Genomic DNA, 21717 nt, shown 5'->3' on the forward strand with positions numbered 1-21717 from the left:
TCAGGGGTAATAAGACACCTGAAAAAAATGTGTGTAATTGGTAATATGGTCACAGGTCGGGAGGATTTTATGCATTATCCCAAAAGGGATAAAGGATAATGCATACAATCCTCCCCGACAAATAAAGGATTCGACGACAAGTACACTTCCTCCTTTAGTCATTGGCATCCTCCCCGACAAATAAAGGATTCAACGACAAGTACAACAACAACAACAATCCAGTAAAATCCTACTAATGGGGTATGGGGAGGGTATTGTGTACGCAAACCTTACCCCTACCCCAAAGGAGTAGAGATGTTGTTTCCGAAAGACCCTCGGCTCAAGAAAACAAAAAGACAAAAGGACAAAAGAAGACAATATTAGTATCACCACAACAATCATAGTAAAAATAGGAACACCATGAAATGCAAAAGAAAGGTGCAAAGCAAAAGCGATAGCTAGCAAATAGGACATATATTGAAAAATAAAGTAGTAAAATACAACATTTTCACTAGCTATCTTAGACAAAAACCCTACCTGGCTAGTACTGCAATAGTACGAAGTAAGTCAAGACTCAATTATATCCTAACCTACAACTCTAATACTCAACCTTCACATCTTCCTATCAAGTGTTATGTGCTCGAAAATCTGGACAAACGCCATATGCTCTCATGTTCAACGATAAGTACACTTCCTCTCCTTTTAGTCATTAGCATAAAGTACCCTTGTTTCTAAGGGAAACTTTTGCTAATAACTAAAAATCCTTTTTACCCCCAAAATTTAGCGCGGGCTAAACAACCGCGTCAACTAAATAAAGAACAACAAAAGAAAAAAAAAACAAAAATCAAGCCCTCCATTACACTATTTTGTCTCTCTCTTACACTTTTTTATCTTTCTTACTTTCTCTCTCATTACTTCAAGCTTTCGCTGTTTCTCTCTCTTCGATCCCTTCCCGATCAGTGAATGCTGGGTACGTTCTCGAATCTTCCATAGCTCTGTACTTTTCACGCAATTTGTGCGAATTTGTGCAGTTTCTACGGGTTAGGGTTTGGGTTGATAAACCCTAGGTTTTCAGCTTTACTGAAATTAGGGTTTGACGATCAGTTGAAGTGTTGTGAATTGTCAATTGTTGTATCATTCTGCATTTAGGTTTTGTTCAATCAGCTCTACGAGTTCCAGCTGAATTTTGCTTCAATTGAGTGTGTTCAATTGCTCTTAATTTAGTCAAAATTTTCAATTTTTTGCCTTTAGACTTGGTTTATGGAATTTAGTCAGCTGTGTGTTACGGCCATGTGATATGAGTTTATGTTCTCTATTTTTTTTTGTCTTAATTTTGGTTGAACTTATTTCTGATCAGTATGGAAAATTGGAACAATTAATAACAATTCATGGATGAGATGCTTTATATTTTGCCCAAATAAATGGATAATTTTGTTGGAAATTGAATAATTTTAAACTGTTAGATGTTCTAGAATTTCTTTCCCTAAAATCTACTCTTGGTTGCAGTAATAACTTATTTGTATATATGATGTATAAATATGCGTCTCGCTGTATTTGTAGTTATACTGTGTTAATTTCTCGCGGTGGAAAGGTTTTTTGTGAGGTAATGATCCATGGCTTCTGAAGGTGTGTTAAGTGGAAAGGACAATTAAATAGTTTCTCAAGGGCATTGCTTAGGTCCTCGTCCTGAATTTTGGCGAGCTTGCATTTCAGAGAATGATTTTTCATTGGCTTTGTAGTTTTAAGATTTTTTGGCAAACCTGGCGTTTGATTGCCTCTTATCTTGTGTCTTTAAAGGTTGTAGCTTTAAAACAAGCCAATTTTTCTGGACCCAATTGTAACCGTGAAGATCTTTGGAGATATGATGTTCTAGTTCTGAGTTTGTAAATGGCTGGAAATGGGAGATTTAACTTGACTTCAGCTGGCAGTGACTCGGGTTTTGTTGGAAACTACACCAATGGGCCTAAGGGGAGCTATACTGGTCCCACTATGGACAGGTCTGGGAGCTTCAGAGAGAGTTCAGACACCCGTATATTTGGTTCAGGGAAGGGTGCATCCAGGGGGACCGGTGCAGTCATGGGTGATTTGCCATCCCTGTCACAGTGCTTGATGCTGGAGCCGATTGTAATGGGCGACCAAAAATATACTCGTTCAGGTGAGTTAAGGAGAATGTTGGGTGTTGCTGTTGGGAGTACTTCAGAAGACAATTCTTTTGGTGCTGCTCATTTGAAGTCTACACTTCCTGTGTCTGTGGAAGAATTAAAGAGGTTCAGAGATAGTGTTGCAGAGACGTGCAACAAAGCCAGGTATTTTTTTCCTGTTAATCAGTAAACTAGTTTTTATTTGGATTAATTAGTTCTCTTGCATCCTTCTTCATGGATTTGTATCTTTACTTGCACCGATCATCTCTCTCCTTCTCTTTTTGTGTGTGTATTTGCGTTCTTTCTTGGGTATTGGATAAACTTTGATTGAAAGTTACCCTACTTTAAAGTTAAGTTGTATCTGCTGAGTATGCTGTTTTTTTCCTTGGCTAGTGGTAGAGCTAAAAAGTTCGACGAATGCTTGCATAAGTTGTCAAAATTTTCTGAAGGCATGATTTCTAAGAAGCAACAAAGGAATGATCAGTTAACAAATGAGAGATTAGGTGGTTCAAGCATGAAGATGGGAACACAGATACATCGAGGCCCTTCAGACCCTGTAACACAGAAGATAGAGGAGCGACCTAAAAATAGTACTCTGAACAAGCGTGTACGCACATCAGTGGCAGAAACTCGGGTTTGTAATTGATATCATGCTATTTATTTTGGTTGGCCTTCGAGCAGCTACTTTCTGTGACAACTATATTCTCTATCCAAGGAAAGGAGGTGTTTACCGTGTATGATAAAGCCGTATAATGCTCTGAAAATTATTATTTTTACCCCTTATATGTTCTGCATAGCCCACAGGGTATACATTTTTTTTGATAAGTATAACCCATAGAATGATGAAAAACTATTTCTAGAGAATTGTACAAAATAACTTGGAGAAAGACTGTTTAGACTTTTTAAAAGATATATAGGAGAATGATGTATCTTTTAGTTGGCGATCTACTTTTTGGTATACCTCTTGCATAGTTTTTTTTCTCACAACATCAATAAATGCTTTCTTTAAAAAAAAACATTACTTTCATAACAAAAGGATATATGGAAGAAATATCGTTCTTCCATGTTGCTCATGGGGTAATGAAAAGCTATTTACACAGGGTTTAGAAAGTATATGTGTACATTCCATCTACTTCAAGTTTAGAAAATGATTGAGAATGATGCCAGGGCAGTAAGAGGAAGAGAGATTGTCCCCTAAACTTTGAATGTTGGTTTTATTTTTGTGTAAATAAGTGATTTGAAGGAAGGAAAGCTCCTTTTATGTTGTGATTGGCAATTAATGAATTAAATGTAAGTAGGAGCAAGTCGCTTTTTTCTGTTTTGCAAGTTCCATTTACAAGCAGTGAGAGGCTGGTGTTCCTCAGATTTTTTGAATTACCTCTAATTGAACTGCCATAGATTATTTAGATCTTTTTGAACAGGAAAAGAGTAAGTTCTGTGATTTGGACAGATTATCTAGATCCTGTAAAGATGGAAGCACTGTGTCAGGATGGTCTTCCTCTGGTTATTCTTCAAAGATAGAGAGAAGTATAGCAGGACAAGATTAAGTGCCATCTTTAGAACCATCATTTCTACTGGGTGGTGCATGATACCACTTGTTTTGTTTCCTCTCTTCACCATTAAAAGGAGCTCAGAATACACAAGTATTAGCTTTCATTCAGCGTATTCTTTTTTTTTTTGGGGTGTTGCAATGGAAGAACTGTTTTGCTCATCATCTAGCGGTGCATGGTTAATGAAAATTTTGCTTTCTGTCGAATGAATACCCTTGCATATTGCTTTTCTTTTTAATCTTACATATTGCTTGATGAGAATTGTAAGCTTCATATGCATCTCCTTGATCAAATCGCCTAATGACCTTTTCCTTTTCCATATAATTCAGGCGGAGTACCGGAATAGTGCTCTATCCAGGCTGCCTATGATAGTAAAGGACCGGGACATGTTAAAAGATAGTAATGTTGATTTTGATATGGCTGAAGAAAAGATTCGCAGATTGCCAGCTGGAGGTGAAGGTTGGGACAAGAAGATGAAAAGGAAACGTTCAGTTGGTGCTGTCATTTCTAGGCCCTCGGACAACGATGGAGAGCCTAAACGAATGCTGCATCATAGACTTGCCAGTGATCCTGTTCTGTCACCTTCTGATTCCCATGGTTTCAGGTAATTACTGTCCTGTTCAGAGTTTCTGGGAATTATCCCCAATATCATCACTTTCATGTTGATTTCACAGTTTTGTATAAGAATGTTTAGTTGCGCTATTTACCATCTAAGATGAAGGATAAGATTGGTTTAAATGCTCTGGCCTTGTTGAGTTAACACATTGATGTTAATTTGGACCAACTGATGCTACATTTTGCACTCAGTTGTACAAGACTAGAAATGTTTGCATATGATGGCTTTAGTACAGCATTGCAAATTTGACTTCGAGGAAGTATTAGGACATTTCTATTCTGTATTATCCAGGTCTAGATAGGTTTATGAAGTTAAAGGATTTACTTTGCATTGTGTTGTAAAGATATAGCGGGCAAGTATTTTACTTCGTCGAAATGCTGTACTCTTCTAGGGCAGCAGCTTAAAAATTAACCATCTTGTTTTAGTTGGAATGTGTAGAATCACTTAGGAAAATAACCAGTGGGGAGCTAGTGGCCTAATATAGATATTAAGTTGAGTTTGTTCTTTGGTTCATTGTTTTCTAGACCCCTCATCCCATCAAGTTCCAGTTCTTCGCTGGTAGGCCTACTTAAGTTAGGGGTAATTGTCTTCTACCAACCTCTAGTGTTTAATCGACGTGATTCTAGCTAGAAGTCAGTCAAATAAGAATCACTCATTTCTTGTGTCATCAATCTCTTCATTCATTGCGGTTGCTGCTTCTTTGTGTGAATAGTGCTTTTCATGCCCCTTACAAAAATATAGTTGTTTTTCATGCCCAAATGAGAAGATTGCAAGAGGAATCACATTTGGCTTTATTTTTGTAGGTTGAAGTAAGGAACTAAACTGAAAGTGGGATACATAATTTGATGCTTTATCATGCATGTTTGGCTACTGTGGTCTTTGAACATTCTCCTTTTAATATGCCTTCATGTTGTTTTCATTTTTGCACTGACTTTGTTACCTAGCACATACTCAAGATGAATAACTATCTATGTTGTACTCACTAACACTTCTGCACAGGCCGGGAATATCAAGCGGTGCTGGTAGCATTAATAAGTCAGATGGCTCATCACCTGCTGGTCCTAATGCTCGTTCAATGCTTAAAAATGAACAGGAAAAGGCTGCTCATTCTAAGGATCCAACTACTGGTCTGAATAAAGAACGGATGCTGGAAAAAGGCAGCATTAAGTATGTCTTGGCGCATGATTAATTAGTTTTTATCTCCTAGTGGTTGTTCTCAAACTGATTTCTTACTATGCGGTTTTCTTTCTCTAGGTTGAATAGTCGTGAGGAGAACCATGCTGTCTGTCCCAGTCCAATAACAAAAGGGAAGGCCTCAAGGGCACCACGAAGTGGCTCCCTTGCTGCTGCTAGTTCACCCTCTAACATTCCCCGTTTACCTGGAACATTGGAAAGCTGGGAACAGCCCCCAAATGTCAACAAAAATCTGGCTGTAGGCGGGGCTACAAATCGCAAGCGTCCGTTGCCTACAGGATCCTCGTCTCCGCCCATAACCCAATGGATTGGTCAGAGGCCTCAAAAAATTTCTCGTACAAGGAGGGCTAATCTTATTTCACCAGTTTCAAACCAGGACGAGGTGGAGGTGCCATCCGAGGCATGTTCACCTTCTGATTTTGGAGCTAGGTTAACTCCTGGTGTAACAAGTGGTTCTATTCTTTCAAAGGCTGCCAACAATGTTACGCAAAACCTTAAAGTTAAAGCTGAAAGTGTTTTATCCCCTGCCAGACTCTCTGAAAGTGAAGAATCCGGTGCTGGTGAAAACAGATTAAAAGAAAAGGGTGGGAGTACTTGTGAAGGTGAAGAAAAAATTGTAAATACTGTTCAGAGTAATGGGATCTCCACCTCACATATGAAGAAGAACAAATTTCTTGTCAAAGAAGAAATAGGTGATTGCGTGCGAAGACAAGGCCGAAGTGGAAGAGGCTTGGCATTTTCTAGGAGCAGCATTTCTCCTACAAGGGAGAAGCTTGAAAATCAAGTCACAGCTAAGCCGCTTCGTAACTCAAGGCCAGCTTCAGAAAAGCATGGAAGGTGCTCGTCTTTTACTGAAGAAGTTTGATGTTTGAGTTTGGGCTTTTACTGCTTCTCTTTCTCCATCAACTTATATATTTATTTGATTGTGGCAGTAAGTCAGGCCGTCCTTTGAAAAAGCACTTGGAACGCAAAGGGTTCTCTCGTCTTGGGAATTCATTGAGCAGTGGTTCTCCGGATTTCACTGGTAAATTCCCTATTTGCTTACTCAAGTTAAGTCTTTCAGTGTAAATTTTTCCTTCGTTAATATGGGGTATGTTTCTTAAATTCTTAGGGAACTCGGCTGCCCTTCTCCAGGATTTTGCTTTTCAGTTTCATGCAGTCTCTATTTGTCTTTTAATGAACTATTTGTCTTTATCCATGATTTGGCTTTTTAGTTTCTAGCAGTATCTGTGTGTGTCCACCTCCTGACGGGGGTGAAGTAGGTGGAGGAGTAGCTGATTCATTTTTGTATTTCCTTCTGTTCTCTGAAATATGAAGTCAATTTTCAGTACATTATCAGCTGTATAAAATGAAGCTGGTATTGACTGTGGACAAATAATTGAAGGGGTGGTGAAAGAATAAGAAATGGCTAAACTTGTATCTTTGATACTACTGAACTTGTGTGATTTTCTAGTGATAGATGCATTCCACTGTTTGGTATGTAGGTTATATTTTTGGTGCTGTCCCTGGTGCGGTTGACAATTAGTAAACAATCTACGTGGTTCTGGTTTTTCCCCTGCCTCAAACAAATAATCCTGCTATCACATTTTCCATATTTCAGGGGAATCAGATGATGACCGTGAGGAGCTTCTAGCTGCTGCAAAATTGGCATATAATGCTAGTTGTATGTGTCTGACATCAAAGTTTTTCCCTCACTCTGTTGTATCCTTCTTTTCTGTTGGAAAAAATAAACATACTGGGGCACTTAATTTATTTTGGTTGCTGTTTTAGTTCATGCTTGTTCAAGTGCATTCTGGAAGAAAGTGGATAGACTTTTTGCTTCTGTCAGTTCCGAGGAGAAATCCTACCTTCTAGAACAGGTGACAACTAATGATGATTTTGATTGTACCACACAGCTATCGTCTTTTGTCTGATATTAGATGGTCTCACCAAGTCTTATTCATTGATGTTTTATCAGCTGAATTCAGTGGAGGAATCTCATACGAATCTCTATCAAACAATAAACCATACCAATGGTGTTCTGGTACTTACTGATCCATAATTTTCTTTTTCTTGCACCATAACTTTATTTTTAGCAGTGATTTGGTTGGTAGATAGTTTATGCCATAACTGGGATAAGAAATACTCCCTCTGTTTCAATTTAAATGACAACACTTTCCTTATTAGTTTCTTCCCAGAAGAATGACACATTTCTATATTTGGAAACAATTTAATTTTAAACTTTTTATTTTACTCACTTTATCCTTAATGAGAAGCTTTTATAGCTACAAAAATGTCATGGCCGTACAAAGCTTTTGCCCTTTAAGCTTTTAAGACCACATGTTTCAAAAGCCTTCTTTTATCCCTTAAACTTTGTGTCAAGTCAAACTACATCTAAATTGAAACGGAGGGAGTATCTGTGTTTGATTTCTTTTGGGGGATTGGTTTGGATTCTGGTGGGCCAGCTAGGGCCTTGGGATGCCTATATCCCTTTACTAAATTCTTTCCCCCCAGCTTCCTCAGATTTTCCTCATAGCTAGGGCCTTGGGATGCCTATATCCCTTTACTAAATTCTTTCCCTCCAGCTTCCTCAGATTTTCCTCATAGCTTTTCGGGTTTCACTTTCATTAATATGTTAGCCTCAATCCCTGTGCCACCACCTGAAATTCTTTTCAAGGTTGGTTATCTTTTATTTTTGTTTTTATTAGGGTTTCTTCGAAATGTTTCATTTGTTGCTTGGAGCACACTACTGTATAAAAGTTTCGTAATGTATTTAAGAGTATTATCAGTAATTCCTGGTGATTGTCACTTGATTCAAATCCAAATTCTTATCTTTCCTTTAATCCTATGCACAGACAGAAAGTTTATCCCCCTCTTAGTCCTCCACAATTTACGTGTTTTTAAATCTCTCCTAGTGGATTATACACTTCTTATTTATCCCTTTTAACAAGAGAGGTACAATCGACAGCGCAGATGCTCTCTAGCAATCTTGTTTTTAGAGAATACGCTCCTTTATATCTTTAGTATTAAGAGTTGTATTGATCTTTATCACTTGACATGCTTCAGTCACTGTCTAGCTGGAGCTTCCTAAGTGTTACCTCCTAATGCAAGACTATTGTTATTCTTTGTATGCTTACTGCGAACTATATAATTAAAATGTTCGATAGGTCTAGCCAATTCTCATATTCTACTGCTGCCTGTTGGAAATTAAGATATCATTTTAACAATATATCATATGTTATTGGCATGTGTGCTCTAGCTAAATACTTCTCGTGATGCTTGCTTTTCCAGGATGATCATGATGAAACTGTTGAGAAGAATAGATGCATCAAGAATCATAATGGCTCGAAAGTGTCATCTGATACACAACTGGTCGATCGATTCCATGATTCTATCCTTAGTGCAAAATTTGACTCAGATAGAATTTTTGATAAAGTTACTCCACTTTACCAAAGAGTACTGTCAGCTCTAATTATAGAGGATGATATTGAAGAATGTGAAGAAAATGGGTTTGACATATTTACGTCGCCGCAAAATGGTCCAGAAACTTTATTACATGGTGCTTGTATCAATGATTCTCAGACTAGAAAAATGAATAGGCCAGAAGTTGAGTATGAGGCAGTTTTTGATTCTCAGATAAAGAAAAATGGGACTGGAAATGAGTTTGTTTCCTGCAATGGATATAGTGCATATCGTAGAAACCCTGATGTCCGAGGACCTCCATACAGTGATGAGATGTCACGAGGAGATAATGGATATTTGCATTCAGATGTTGGACTGTTTGTAGGCCTTTCCGAATGTGATCCAGATGTACCACAAAGGTTGCAGATTAGTAGTTTTGGTGTTTCCTCATTTGAACGTCAATATGCAGAGATGGCTCTTGATGATAAACTCTTGCTAGAGCTGCAGAGCGTTGGCCTCTATATTGAACCTGTGGTATGCTTTCTCCCATTGGTCATTGTAAAAGAAAGATATTTCTCATCTTTCATTTGGCCTCTAATTTTGAGAGTCCCCTCCTGTCATTTTCCTTCCTCTGAAATGCTTATTAATTTGCATTTTTCATTTTGAGTGGCGTCAGAGGAGTACTTTTCACAAATTGCGACAAATTATATGCTTTTTTCAAACATTTGTATCTATGGTTATATGATTTAATTTTTCCCATTCCTTTTTCTTTTGCATCCTTGTTACAGCCTGACTTAGATGATAAAGAAGATGAAGTGATCAACCAAGAAATTATGCAGCTGGAGAGGGGACTCTGTCAAGAGGTTATCTTGCGTCACTACATAGCATCCTAATAATTTGCTCATTTTCCGTCTCTTTCCTTGTTTTGATTGTTGCTAAATATGCCAGCAAATATAATTTCATGAACATTGAGAATAGATGGTTCAAACAAAGACGGTCTCTTTCACGTCTATTTGGACATCTTTGTGTACATGCCGTATACCACTTTAGTAGTTCATTTTGTTCTATTTGCTGTAGATTGGTAAAAAGAAAGCATATATGGAGAAATTATCTAAAGCAATTCAAGAAGGCAAGGGCGTGCAAGGATGGTAAGATGTTACATGCCATCAAGTTTGCTTCACGTTTCTGCAATGTGAATTCATGTGTGCCTTATAAATCCAATTGAACTTCCAGGGACCCGGAGCAGATTGCAATGCATAAACTTGTTGAGCTGGCTTACAAAAAGCTCTTGGTAAGGATTGCATTCTTTTATCTGTATGTTCATCAAGCTTTCTTGTACTGTGCTTCTTGTTGTAGCGCCTGCTATTCTCAACAAACTATTTTGTGTTCTTTTTATTTTGCCTCTGTACCCCCTCGGGGAAGGGGTAAGGTCTGCGTACACATTACCCTCCCAGACCCCTCTAGTGGGATTTCACTGAGTCGTTGTTGTTGTTGTTGTCATCCCTTTTTATAATCTTCTCCTGCTACTGTAGCTGCTCTCTTCTAAAGTCCTGTATTTGCTTAGAAGGTTGCTGTGGCATTGAATCTTTTACTCTGACACACGCTGCTTTTCATTGCGAGATGTTGTGAAGGATACTTGTAATAACTATATAAGATCTTTTGATACTTTTAAGGAGTATAAGTTGTTGACCGGAGCAGTCTGAGAATTTGGAGAAAGCTAAAATTTGCGAAGCTTGCTCCAAGCAACTGACTTTGTAATACGTGATCTGAAACTCAAATGCAATATATATATATATATATATATATAGCAGCAGATATTATAGATTTTTAGAGGCAATTCTAGTTATTGTGCCTTTTCTCCTTAATCTCTATGTTTGAAAGAGGAATAAAGAAGACTCGGCTGATATTTTAGGAATTCCAATTATGTTTTTCTGATTGATTAAGGTTTGATGTTTATTGACTAGATTTTAAAGTTCAATTATAAGATTCCGATCAAAGAAAAATCGATCCTAGTCTAGGTTTTTTCAGGTCAATTAGATTTTGTTGAAAAATGGCCCCAGCATGTATGGTCATGCTCAGACTAAAAAAACATAATAAAGATAACATACAAATTGCGCTAACAGGTGTATCTGGTATTGTTTTAGTACTAAGGGTTCTTCAATTGTTGTAACAATTAAACCCTAATGATGCTGTTGAACATGGTGAATTTTAGTGAGTTGTCCATAATTTCAGCAGGTTAGAACAACTGCAATATTTCTGTACTTTAAATATTGTGGAAGCATCATTGGAACTACATCCAAATATTAAAAAGTTAGAGCAGGTAGTTTCTCTCACTCTGCTGGAGTTTTATTTTTCTTCAAAAGCAAGTAGAAACATAGCGAGTAATGTGAATTACATCAAAGGGGCCCTTACAAGAAAGCATTTGGTGGGCTACTCTTACCTAGTTTGAATCCTAACTCTACTCTAGATTCTTCATCTGAATCTGAAAGTAAGTAATATCAAAATATCCATCAAGTTTTTCTATCCATACAAGTTTCCTAAGATATTTTTTTGATCAGATACATCTTTATATTGTAATTTTTGACTATGCATCTACTTGATGCCTCTAGTAGATGCCTCTTGAATGAAACCTTTTACTTCATAAAAGAAAATATATTTTTGATCAGTAAATAAGAGATTTTATAAATAGAACAAAACCAGACACCAAGATTATTTTGTGTATCTCATATACATCCTGGGGTTTACACCAAAAAACTAGCACATACAAGCACCTATATTCATCTCCTGTGCAGTCATTGCTTCGTCCTCAAAACACCTAGTGCTCCTTTCTTTCCATAGAAACCCAACTAACACATGCTGGAACGGTTGTCCGCTATTGAAGAATTTAGAAGATTTACTATTGGATAAGGCTTATTGTAATTAAAATGATGAAACTTTACTAATTGTCTTTGCTTATATTTTACATAAAGCTGTATCTCCTGCAAAGTATGTTGGCATCTTACATATACATTACGGTAGTTAAATAAGGGTAGTTCATTAGCTAGCATACCGACATTGCAACTCATAAATCCTAGAGAATTTGTACAGACTTGGCTGAAATGAATTAAATTTTGTAGAGATTGACCCTCCATCTGTTAATGGCTACCTGATTTTGGGCAATTTGAATTTATTTATCTTTATGCTGTGCATCATATTAGTTGCTAGAGCTTTCGTAATTGATTTACTACGGCATATGGACGTGACTTAACTTTGTGATTCAGTTTAATAACTGCTAATACTTTGGATTAATTTGACAGGCGACTCGAGGAAGTCTAGCTTCCAAAAATGGGGTTCCTAAGGTGTCAAAGCAGGTTGCATTGGCTTTTGCAAAGAGAACACTTTCCAGGTGTCGGAAGTTTGAGGACACTAGAGCTAGTTGCTTTAGTGAGCCTGTGCTCCATGACATTATTTTTGCCGCTCCGCCTCGTATTAATGAGGCAGATCTTTTGGCTGGTGAAGCAGTTGGTAATAGTAAGCTTTTAACTATGAGTTAAATTATCATGTATATGGGAACGACACTCTGATGACAATGCTTTAGCAACTTTGAGCTAGTTACAATATTTTCTGTTTCCTTGAGCTCTGGGTCAACCAAATATTTTGGTTCTTAGTTTTTTATCTTTCCTTTTTTTGTGAAATTGTATTTTGATCTTCACATGCTTTAGTATCTGAAGTTTGTTTCTTGCACGTCCTGTGCTTGTCAGCTGGGTGGTATTTACTGGCGTTGTTTCTAACAAGAGTTCTAGTTTTAGTACAATTGTACTTTCATCTTCACATGCTTTAGTAATTTTAGATTTGTTTATGCTTGTTGCTATTTGCTCTAATCAGATGTGTTGTAAGCCTGTAATAACTGACATCTCTCTTGTTTCACAGGCTCGTGTCCTGTTAGTGCTGATGGTGTTTTGGTTGATCCATATGAAAGGTTTAATCATCAATCTGATCAGGCTTTTGCTAAAATTGGGCCAATATTAAATAGAGGGAGGAAAAAAGAAGTACTGCTTGATGATGTTGGTGCTGGTGCTGCTTTCAGAGCCACTTCTACTCTCGGTGGAACTCTTCTAGGTGGTGCAAAAGAAAAGAGAAGTGAAAGAGATAGGGACTCTTTATCCAGAAATACAAACGCAAAAGCTGGACGATCACTGGGGAACTCCAAGGGTGAGCGCAAGACAAAATCAAAGCCCAAGCAGAAGACAGCTCAGCTTTCTACATCCGTAAATGGATCTTTTAACAAATTCATGGAAATCACGACACATCCAGTTTACCCTTCTGCTAATGGTTCTGGGGAATTGGTCAATACAAGTGGTAACAGAAAAAGAGAGGGTGATGTTAATTCATCGAGAGAGAAGAAAGAATCTGCTGACAGCGTGAATGTGCCACTGAATGACATTGATGCGATAGAAGAGCTAGGTGTAGAATCTGAGCTTGGGGCGCCTCAGGATTTCAATACTTGGTTCAACTTTGATGTTGATGGTTTGCAAGATCATGATTGTGTGGGGCTTGAAATACCAATGGACGACCTTTCCGAGCTAAATATGTTTTGACTGTGACTGCTCATTGTACATTCTTAAGGACTATTTAACTGTTTAGTTGAGAATGCTCTTTTGCTTGTTCAAGAAGTGATGGCTTAAGAGATCTCTAGCCAATTGGCGCTTGTAATTATGGCCATTTTTTGTATACTTATTTGAAGGGAATGCTAGAAAACCTCATTGTTTAAATTCGGAAAATGTTACCTTGTAAGCAAATTAGCAAAGATCGCAAGGGCAATTTTGTTTTGTCATCTTTTGTAATGTTCCAGTTCCTTTTCCCAATATAATGCATTTTTGACTTTTTTCTCTGGATACTAGTTATGTTTTCCTAAAGCTTGTATATAAGCATAAGAATCTGGTACCTGGCTGTTCTTTTTTTTGGTCTTGCTAATCCTTCATTAACTGTCTGCATCTTATGAATCTTGGACTACTGTAATTTTATGTATAACATTTAACTTCTTGATTTTCATGTTTTAGTAGCAGATGCATACTGGTAAGTACCTTGAGCATACTCACCTGTCAAAACAGTTGCTTCTTCCTTAATGGGCGCTAGGAGGATTGTCACCAGCCAAGCACTGATGGGTCAGCCTGAGAAATGTTTGCATAGGAAGCCGACAGGTAACCCATCCTTTACCTTAACGAACTTGGATAAAATGAGCCACAGCTTTAATTTATACATTTCTCCATTGTCAACTCTCCCTCACATTATAAATGTAGTTATACTTGTAAACATACTCCATCTCCCTCACATGATAAGTGTATATATACTTGTAAACATATTCCACTATCCAGATTTTGACCATTTCTTTATGGTTTTTGGATGTGCATAATTGTTTAAGATTGTGCTAAAACTATTAAACTGCTGAATATCCTGTTTTTATTGCGTATCTTCCTTCTTTGTTGACTAATTGCCAAGCTTTGCTGATAGATTGTATTTTCATCATGCATTATGTGTTGCTTACCAAAGTGAATTGCTGTACTTTTATTTTAGCTTTCAAGACTGAACTGCTGTACATTTATTATATATGCCAAGTGACATCATTGATGATGACCAAGTGCCAAAGCTTTGGTGAGAACACCTTCCTTTGTGTTGCTATCTGGACTTTCCTTTGTGTTGCTATCTGGTGCGTGACTTCCGTTGATCTAGGAGGTTCGGTGCTACCATTTTTGTGTTTACTCATGTATATATATTCGTAACTTGTTGGATAGTTCTTTCCTCTGATTGTGTCATTGTATTCCAATCATAGTTTGTTGTAGTGGAAGGTGAAGACATCTTAAATTTATATAGATTTTGGTACTTATTGACCATATTAGCCGAGGGAATGATACCTTATCAAAAAGAAAAAAAAAATGTCGAGGGGATGATGTGGATAAATTATCTTTTAAGTTAGTTCTGTCACTTTTTGTTTAGCAGATTGATCTTGTTCTCTCAACTGTTTGGCCTTGTAAATTCAAATTTACTCTATATGGTAGTTCTTTCCTTGGTTCTTTATGTACTGGTTGGTTTCTTTGATAGACCCTCCTCCCTTTTTCCCAACTTGGTTACCATTTCATGAATAGAAAAGACCATCTTAATGTATCGTACCCAAAAAAAGAAGAAAGATGGAAGAAAGAGAGAGATTGTCTTCATATACTTAGGTTCTTTCATCTGCCTCCTCCTCGTCATCTAAAGATCTTTTTCCTGCTAATGCCTCTTTTTAATACGGCTAAAGAAATTCTGTCTATGAATAATGCTGCTGCTTACTGCTAGTTGGATAGTGCAAGATTGGCTTACATGATTTGACGCAATGTATTGAAATTCTTATTTCATTTTACTGTGTATGATTGCCCTGTGGAAAAAAGTAATACTTTGTTTTGCTGGAAGTATACTTGCAACTGATGTTTGACTTTTCACGTCACATTGGATTTTCTATTTGATTAATTATCAGATGCAGTTCCTCTGACATGCCGTTTAAGAAAACAGGACTGATTGCATCAACGATATGAAGAAGGATTAGTGTTGAAAATTTTCAGGACCTACCTCTTGCACAGTCTTTATGTGTTGGTTTATTTATTGCAAGTAACTTCTCTAATGTAACACACATTTGGGTGCTGCCTGTTACATGTGCATTGAATCCGGTAGCTCCAGGAAACTGTCAGAATCATATGGGTCTTTCATTCTATACCTCAAGTTTAATGACATATAAAAACTGCTGTTTTCCATCCCTCAAAGCATGTATTGTTTCTTGCCTTTCCCAACTTAGCACTGCCGGTAATTTCTGTCTATTTGTACATACTATATTCTAGAAAGAGGAAAGAATTTGACTTTCCATCTTTCCACCCCTTCAACTCTCAACCATTTAGGTTTTCATCTCTCGACACTTTCTTCCTGCATCACGCCTGTAATAATGCTGAAGTTGATATGCACCAATGAAAGATGATATATCATCTTGCTCTTTTCTATTTTGCTTTACTCTCTCCATTTTTGTCCTGCAAATGCCTTTTTTTTTTCAAATTTGTAGCATTCATGGTTTATGTTTGTATTTTCATTCTTTTTATTGCTGCTTCTCTTTTCCCTCGGTCACTAATTTCCATCAAAATTTATGAGCAAGGTTAACTGTGAGGACACTTGTATTGCAGGATCTATTATGTACGGAAGCCTTTCTAACTTATATTCTTTTTGGGAAGTTGGAGTGTTGGTTTCTCTGCATTAACTACTCTGTTTCTGAATTTCAGCCCTTTTATGATCCAATCTGCTGCAGTCTTTTAGGAATAGGATACTCCTTAATAAAAGTGTAGAAGGAAATTAGTTTTGGACTCGGGAGTTGAAGGTCTGTTTTTGGCAGCAAGTTCTGGTGGACGTATGTTTTTTTTTTTAAAAAAAGTTGGGTAACCATCTATGGAATTAACTCCAGTTTTATACATGAAAAACTTCAAATTCTCTCAAACATTTGAGTTCTTGGACTTTCGTTAAAGTATAACAATAGAATCACGTTCAGTCTCACCATTGTGGACTTGACCCCAACCTGTATATATTAACAAAAAGATGTAGTAAAGTGCGGGATATGAGACTATCATTTGCTATAGATAGCATGCCTTGTACATACAAGAGGAAGTACCACACCCTGTAGGATAGGATTAAGAACCATTTACAAAAGCTATACGACAAAATGATTCTTGCTGTTGCCTGTTGGTGAGGATGAAGGCTCGAGTGTCTTAAATAACAAATTAGATTGAGCAATTCGATGGGGGAAGTGTACAGATAGCCACTGATTAGAGATGTTTTTATTTTTTAGTCATTGTTTTAAATGTATTTACTCTTTAGCCAGTGCTTAATAAATTTTTACCCGCCGGACAAAAATACTCTTGTGCTAGACATATGTGTTGTGTAAATACTAAGGACATGGTGTCATTAACTTCATGAATGTTGTGTAAATATTTAGGACAAAGTGTCCTGTATTTGCACCTTCTGCTGCTAAACTTTAGGACATCATGTCCTTAACTTCATATATGCAGTGTAAATGTTAAGGACATGGTGTCCTTAACTTCATGTGTGCAATATAAATGTTAAGGACATAATATCATTAACTTGTATTTGCAACTTCTGTTGTTAAACTTTAGAACATCATGTCCTTAACTTCATATGTGCATTGTAAATGTTAAGGACATGGTGTCCTTAACTTCATGTGTGCAATGTAAATGTTAAGGACATAGTGTCCTTAATATTTTACACATCACTCGTGTTTAAACTTTAGGACATCATGTCCTTAACTTCATATGTGCAGTGTAAATGTTAAGGACGTGGTGTCCTTAACTTCATGTGTGCAATGTAAATGTTAAGGACATAATGTCCTTAACTTGTATTTAAATGTAAATATTAAGGACAAAGTGTCCTATATTTGTACCTTCTGCTAATAAACTTTAGGACATCATGTCCTAAACTTCATATGTGCAGTGTAAATGTTAAGGACATGGTGTCCTTAACTTCATGTGTGCAATGTAAATGTTAATGACATAATATCATTAACTTGTATTTGCAACTTCTATTGTTAAACTTTAGGACATCATGTCCTTAACTTCATATGTATAGTGTAAATGTTAAGGACACAATGTCCTTAACTTCATGAGTGATATATAAATATTAAGGACATGGTGTCCTTAGCTTCATATGTGCAGTGTAAATGTTAAGGACATGGTGTCCTTAACTTCATGTGTGCAATGTAAATGTTAAGGACATAGTGTCCTTAACTTCATGAGTGATGTGTAAATATTAAGGACATGGTGTCCTTAACTTCATATGTGCTTTGTAAATGTTAAGGACATGGTGTCCTTAACTTCATGTGTGCAATGTAAATGTTAATGACATAATATTATTAACTTGTATTTGCAACTTCTGTTGTTAAACTTTAGGACATCATGTCCTTAACTTCATATGTGCAATGTAAATATTAAGGACATGGTGTCCTTAACTTTATATGTGCAGTGTAAATGTTAAGGACATGGTGTCTTTAACTTCATTTGTGCAATATAAATGTTAAGGACATAATATCATTAACTTGTATTTGCAACTTCTGTTATTAAATTTTAGAACATCATGTCCTTAACTTCATATGTGCATTGTAAATGTTAAGGACATGGTGTCCTTAACTTCATGAGTGATGTGTAAAATATTAAGGACATAGTGTCCTTAATATTTTACACATCACTCATGAAATTAAAGACACCATGTCCTTAATATTTACACATCACTCATGAAGAAAGGGTAAAAATATCTTTTCGTATCAATTTTAATAGAGTAGTGGCTATTTTTGCTCAACATTAAAAATATTGACTAAAAAGTAAATACCACTTTAAAAAGTGGCTATACCACGCCATTTCTACCAATTCGATCAGTTTCAGCAAGCCCGACTTGTAAGCCCTTTTACCACAAAAGGATGTGGTATAACGGATGAGGCTGCTCTTTCCTTAACCAAAGGTCTCGGGTTCGAGCCCTGGGTATGAAAAAATTCTTGGTAGGGAGCGTTCCCCCCTCCCCCCCGGAATGGGTCCTTACGCAACACGAATCCGAATATAGTCGGGCTCCAATGCGGGTATCGGGTACCGGGTGGAAAATAAAAAAAAAACCATTTAAGCCCCTTTCGCCGAATAAAGTGACATTGCTACAGTGCATTGTTTGACCAAAAAGTGTGGTTCTCGGCTCAAATAATTAAATCTATCTATTAACGGGGTTAAACCTAATTAACAATAATATTTCTAGATGCGAATTATGAAAACGTGATCAATGTTGAACAGATCTGGTAGAAAAATAATAATGGTGTGTGACAATCATCCCAAATAACATGAGTAATAAATGAGCATTAAACAGCAATGAACAGTAATAAATGGCATTTGGGTAAAGACGCAAAGAAGGGAACACTTCAAGTCGAAGTACGCAAAGACGGAGGCACGGGACGGCTAGTTCATTGCTCGACCTCTCAAGCACTCTCCAGGTCGACCAATGAAGGGACTAGATAGACTGTGCCTGGGATTGGAACGCCAGCCAACGCCCGAAAATTTATAAATTTCTCCAAGTGTATGAACAAAGCAGCAATGCATGAAGTTTATTTCTATTTTTTCAAGTGTACAACCAAGGCAACAATGCTTAAAGATTACGATGTCGACAAACTCCGCACTTAGAGGCATATCTTTCTAAACATAGGTTATGTTCGGCCTTGTTCGAACTAACACCTATCGGCCCTCGGCCATAATTAAACATAGGTTATGTTCAACCTTGTTCGAACTAACACCTACCGACCATCGACCATAATTAAATATTGGTTATGTTCGACCTGTTCAAACTAACACTTACCGGCCCTCGGCCATAATTAAACATAGGTTATGTTCGACCTCATTCGAGTTAATATCTACCGGCCCTCGACCATAATTAAACGAAGGTTATGTCTGACCTTGTTCGAACTAACACCTACTTGCCCTCGGCCATAATCAAACTTAGGTTTTAATTCGACCTCGTTCGAATTAACACTTACCGGCCCTCGGCCATAATTAAATGAAGGTTACGCTCGACCTTGTTCGAGCTAACACCTACTGGCCCTCGGCCATTATCAAACTTAGGTTTTAATTCGACCGCGTTCGAATTAACACCTATTGGTCCTCGACCATAATTAAAATTAGGATATGTTCGACCATGTTCGAACTAAGTGATTACGACTAGAAAATCAAGGCAACCAAGCGACAGAATTAAAAAATATACAAATACGAACCACAAGAAGAGAATCAGATGCAAATAACGAAATTGGCATTTCATACTTAGAATATTTTTTTACAAAGGCTCATGAAAACACCACCAGCTACACACAAAAATAAACAAAGATTCAAAAAAGAAAACTACTGGCCACCACCATCACGGTCTGCGACATCCTCGCCGACTTGGCCCTCAACAACGTCGCCCTCTTGACCTTCAACACCCTCGCCTTCGCCCTCAGGATATGCAGCGTCATACCAGGCATTATGATCAAGCCGATATACACCTTTGTCCCCCTCGTCCTCGCCGGCCTCTGGCATAGCAGGGTCATACCCGCAAGCGACTCGATCTTTGCCAGCCTTAACACGAGCATCTTCAAGGGCGGCCCCAGAAACAGATCCCGCCGTATGCAAATCTCAAAACACATCTAACTGGGCCTCGGAATGAATCCACTCCTCGTACAACTCTCGAGGAATATTAGGAAAGTCCGAGGTATGGGAAGAGAATGGTTGCGCCAGTAATTGGGCCTTCTCGGCCTCAAGAGCAGCAACTCAGTCATGGAGGTCAGAAGTTTATTTCTCCAACTCTCCGATCCTCTCATCAAGCCATTTTTCTTTTAGCCTTGCCGTTTCCAAGTCGTTCTCCCGCTTAGAACAAAGAGTCCGGATCACCACCTCAAGGGCCTCCATTTTCCTCGAAGCCTCCTATCGAGTGAAATCCGCCCTATCCAGCTCGTTATGTTTCTTGGTGATCTCACCATGAAGAACCTCCATCTATAGGCGATACTCCTCCAATTGCCTGCGCAACTCGACCACCTGCATCTGGAGGTCGCCACATTGGACCTCTACGACCCTGCTGACCTCGAGCTCTTCTTCCTTGTTTCTTAACGTCCCCTCAAGGACACTGCACTTATCGATGACCTTCACCAACTCGTTATCCTTTTGCTTCAGATCGTCCCGAAGGGCGTGCAAATTGCCGCCCTCGCCAAACCGCATGCGGATCTCCCGGTATTTGCCACGGTACTCGAAGTATTTGCGTTGCAGCTTCTTGAACATTGCCTTACACCTCTCCTCCCTTCGGGCGCTATCAATTTCCAAGATCATGGTCTACAGTCACAAAAAGAAAGAGAATAAAAAATAAGAACGCCTCCGCTGACAAGGGCAAAGAACTAAAACGAAGCCCAAAACTTTGAATATAACAGACAGGGAAATAGAAGCGTTGAAAAATTTACCCTAAGAGCGAGGTCATCTATGCTCCTCGATAAGGTAACGTCATCCAGCACCTTGAGAGTTTCACCCTCCACGTCAGAGCAAATAGGACCAAGGGCAGGGACCATGTTCTCTGTGTTCTTCAACAGATCACGATCCATGGGGATCGCAATGGTCCACGTAGACCCCTCCAACCCCACCTCGAGTTGAGTAAATCCTTCTTCCATCATCCTCAGCTCTGCAGTGTCAAGGTCTGAGCCCATCTCATAGCCGTCCTCGGCAACACCTTTGTATCTCCCATCAGCTAGCTAAGAATCACCGTCAGCCGGCCGCGAGGTCGATGCCCCTTCTTGTCGCGAAGTATAGGAAACCCTAGCGGCCGGCCCTTCGACTTCTATCATTGTAGAAGGACGAGATACGCTCTTTACGTCCTCCGCCGATCTCGGAACCTTAGACACCAGCTCGACATTCACCTTCAAGAATTATGGTCGCCGTCTCACGGAGAGTAAAATCATCCATCACAGAATCCATGGCCCGGGCAGCCCCGTCGCCAACGTCCACGACCTTTTCTTACGGGGCACCAAATCCCCGTCACTTGGCGATGATTCCTCCTCCTCGTCCACAAGACGATACAAAGGAGAAGTCGGAGGCTCCGCCGTCGAAATATCCACAGGTGGAGAAGAGATTGATGCTGAAGTAGCAGTAGGTGGGACCGAAGAGCGAGTAGACCTAACCGCGATCGTAGACGGGGCAAAAACCAAAGAGTGAACAGACCTTGCCGCGGTCGTAGATGGGGCAGACGCCGAAGAGGAAGCATTTTTTCTTCTTACAAAATGCGGGTGGGGGAGCTCCCGGCCTCCTCGAAG

General features: G+C 38.4%; 1 protein-coding gene across 2 annotated transcripts; it reads left to right on the top strand.

Moving 5' to 3' along the window:
• Positions 1 to 822: 822 nt before the first annotated feature.
• LOC107830585 (uncharacterized) lies at positions 823 to 13737 on the top strand. 2 transcript variants are annotated; one of them, XM_016658198.2, is made up of 16 exons: positions 823 to 949; positions 1777 to 2285; positions 2514 to 2754; positions 4000 to 4274; positions 5286 to 5453; positions 5541 to 6317; positions 6413 to 6504; positions 7081 to 7143; positions 7251 to 7339; positions 7438 to 7503; positions 8751 to 9395; positions 9650 to 9724; positions 9939 to 10009; positions 10095 to 10152; positions 12158 to 12371; positions 12771 to 13737. In XM_016658198.2, the coding sequence occupies exons 2-16, from the start codon at positions 1867 to 1869 to the stop codon at positions 13436 to 13438; spliced, it is 3921 nt and encodes a 1306-aa protein (XP_016513684.1). In that variant the 5' UTR covers positions 823 to 949; positions 1777 to 1866; the 3' UTR covers positions 13439 to 13737. The 2 variants fall into 2 exon arrangements, with proteins under 2 accessions (XP_016513684.1, XP_016513685.1); XM_016658199.2 differs by having other exon boundaries at positions 12158 to 12365.
• The last annotated feature ends 7980 nt before the right edge of the window (positions 13738 to 21717 follow it).

Source organism: Nicotiana tabacum, chromosome 13, assembly GCF_000715075.1.
Source record: "Nicotiana tabacum cultivar K326 chromosome 13, ASM71507v2, whole genome shotgun sequence".
Lineage (NCBI taxonomy): Eukaryota > Viridiplantae > Streptophyta > Magnoliopsida > Solanales > Solanaceae > Nicotiana > Nicotiana tabacum.

Excerpts from the sequence above, each read along its gene's own strand:
- LOC107830585 (XM_016658198.2), top strand. The coding sequence starts at position 1,867 with ATGGCTGGAAATGGGAGATTTAACTTGACTTCAGCTGGCAGTGACTCG. Across the intron at positions 9,396-9,649 it reads GCCTCTATATTGAACCTGTG|CCTGACTTAGATGATAAAGA; the intron begins GTATGCTTTCTC and ends TCCTTGTTACAG. Across the intron at positions 10,010-10,094 it reads GGCAAGGGCGTGCAAGGATG|GGACCCGGAGCAGATTGCAA; the intron begins GTAAGATGTTAC and ends TTGAACTTCCAG.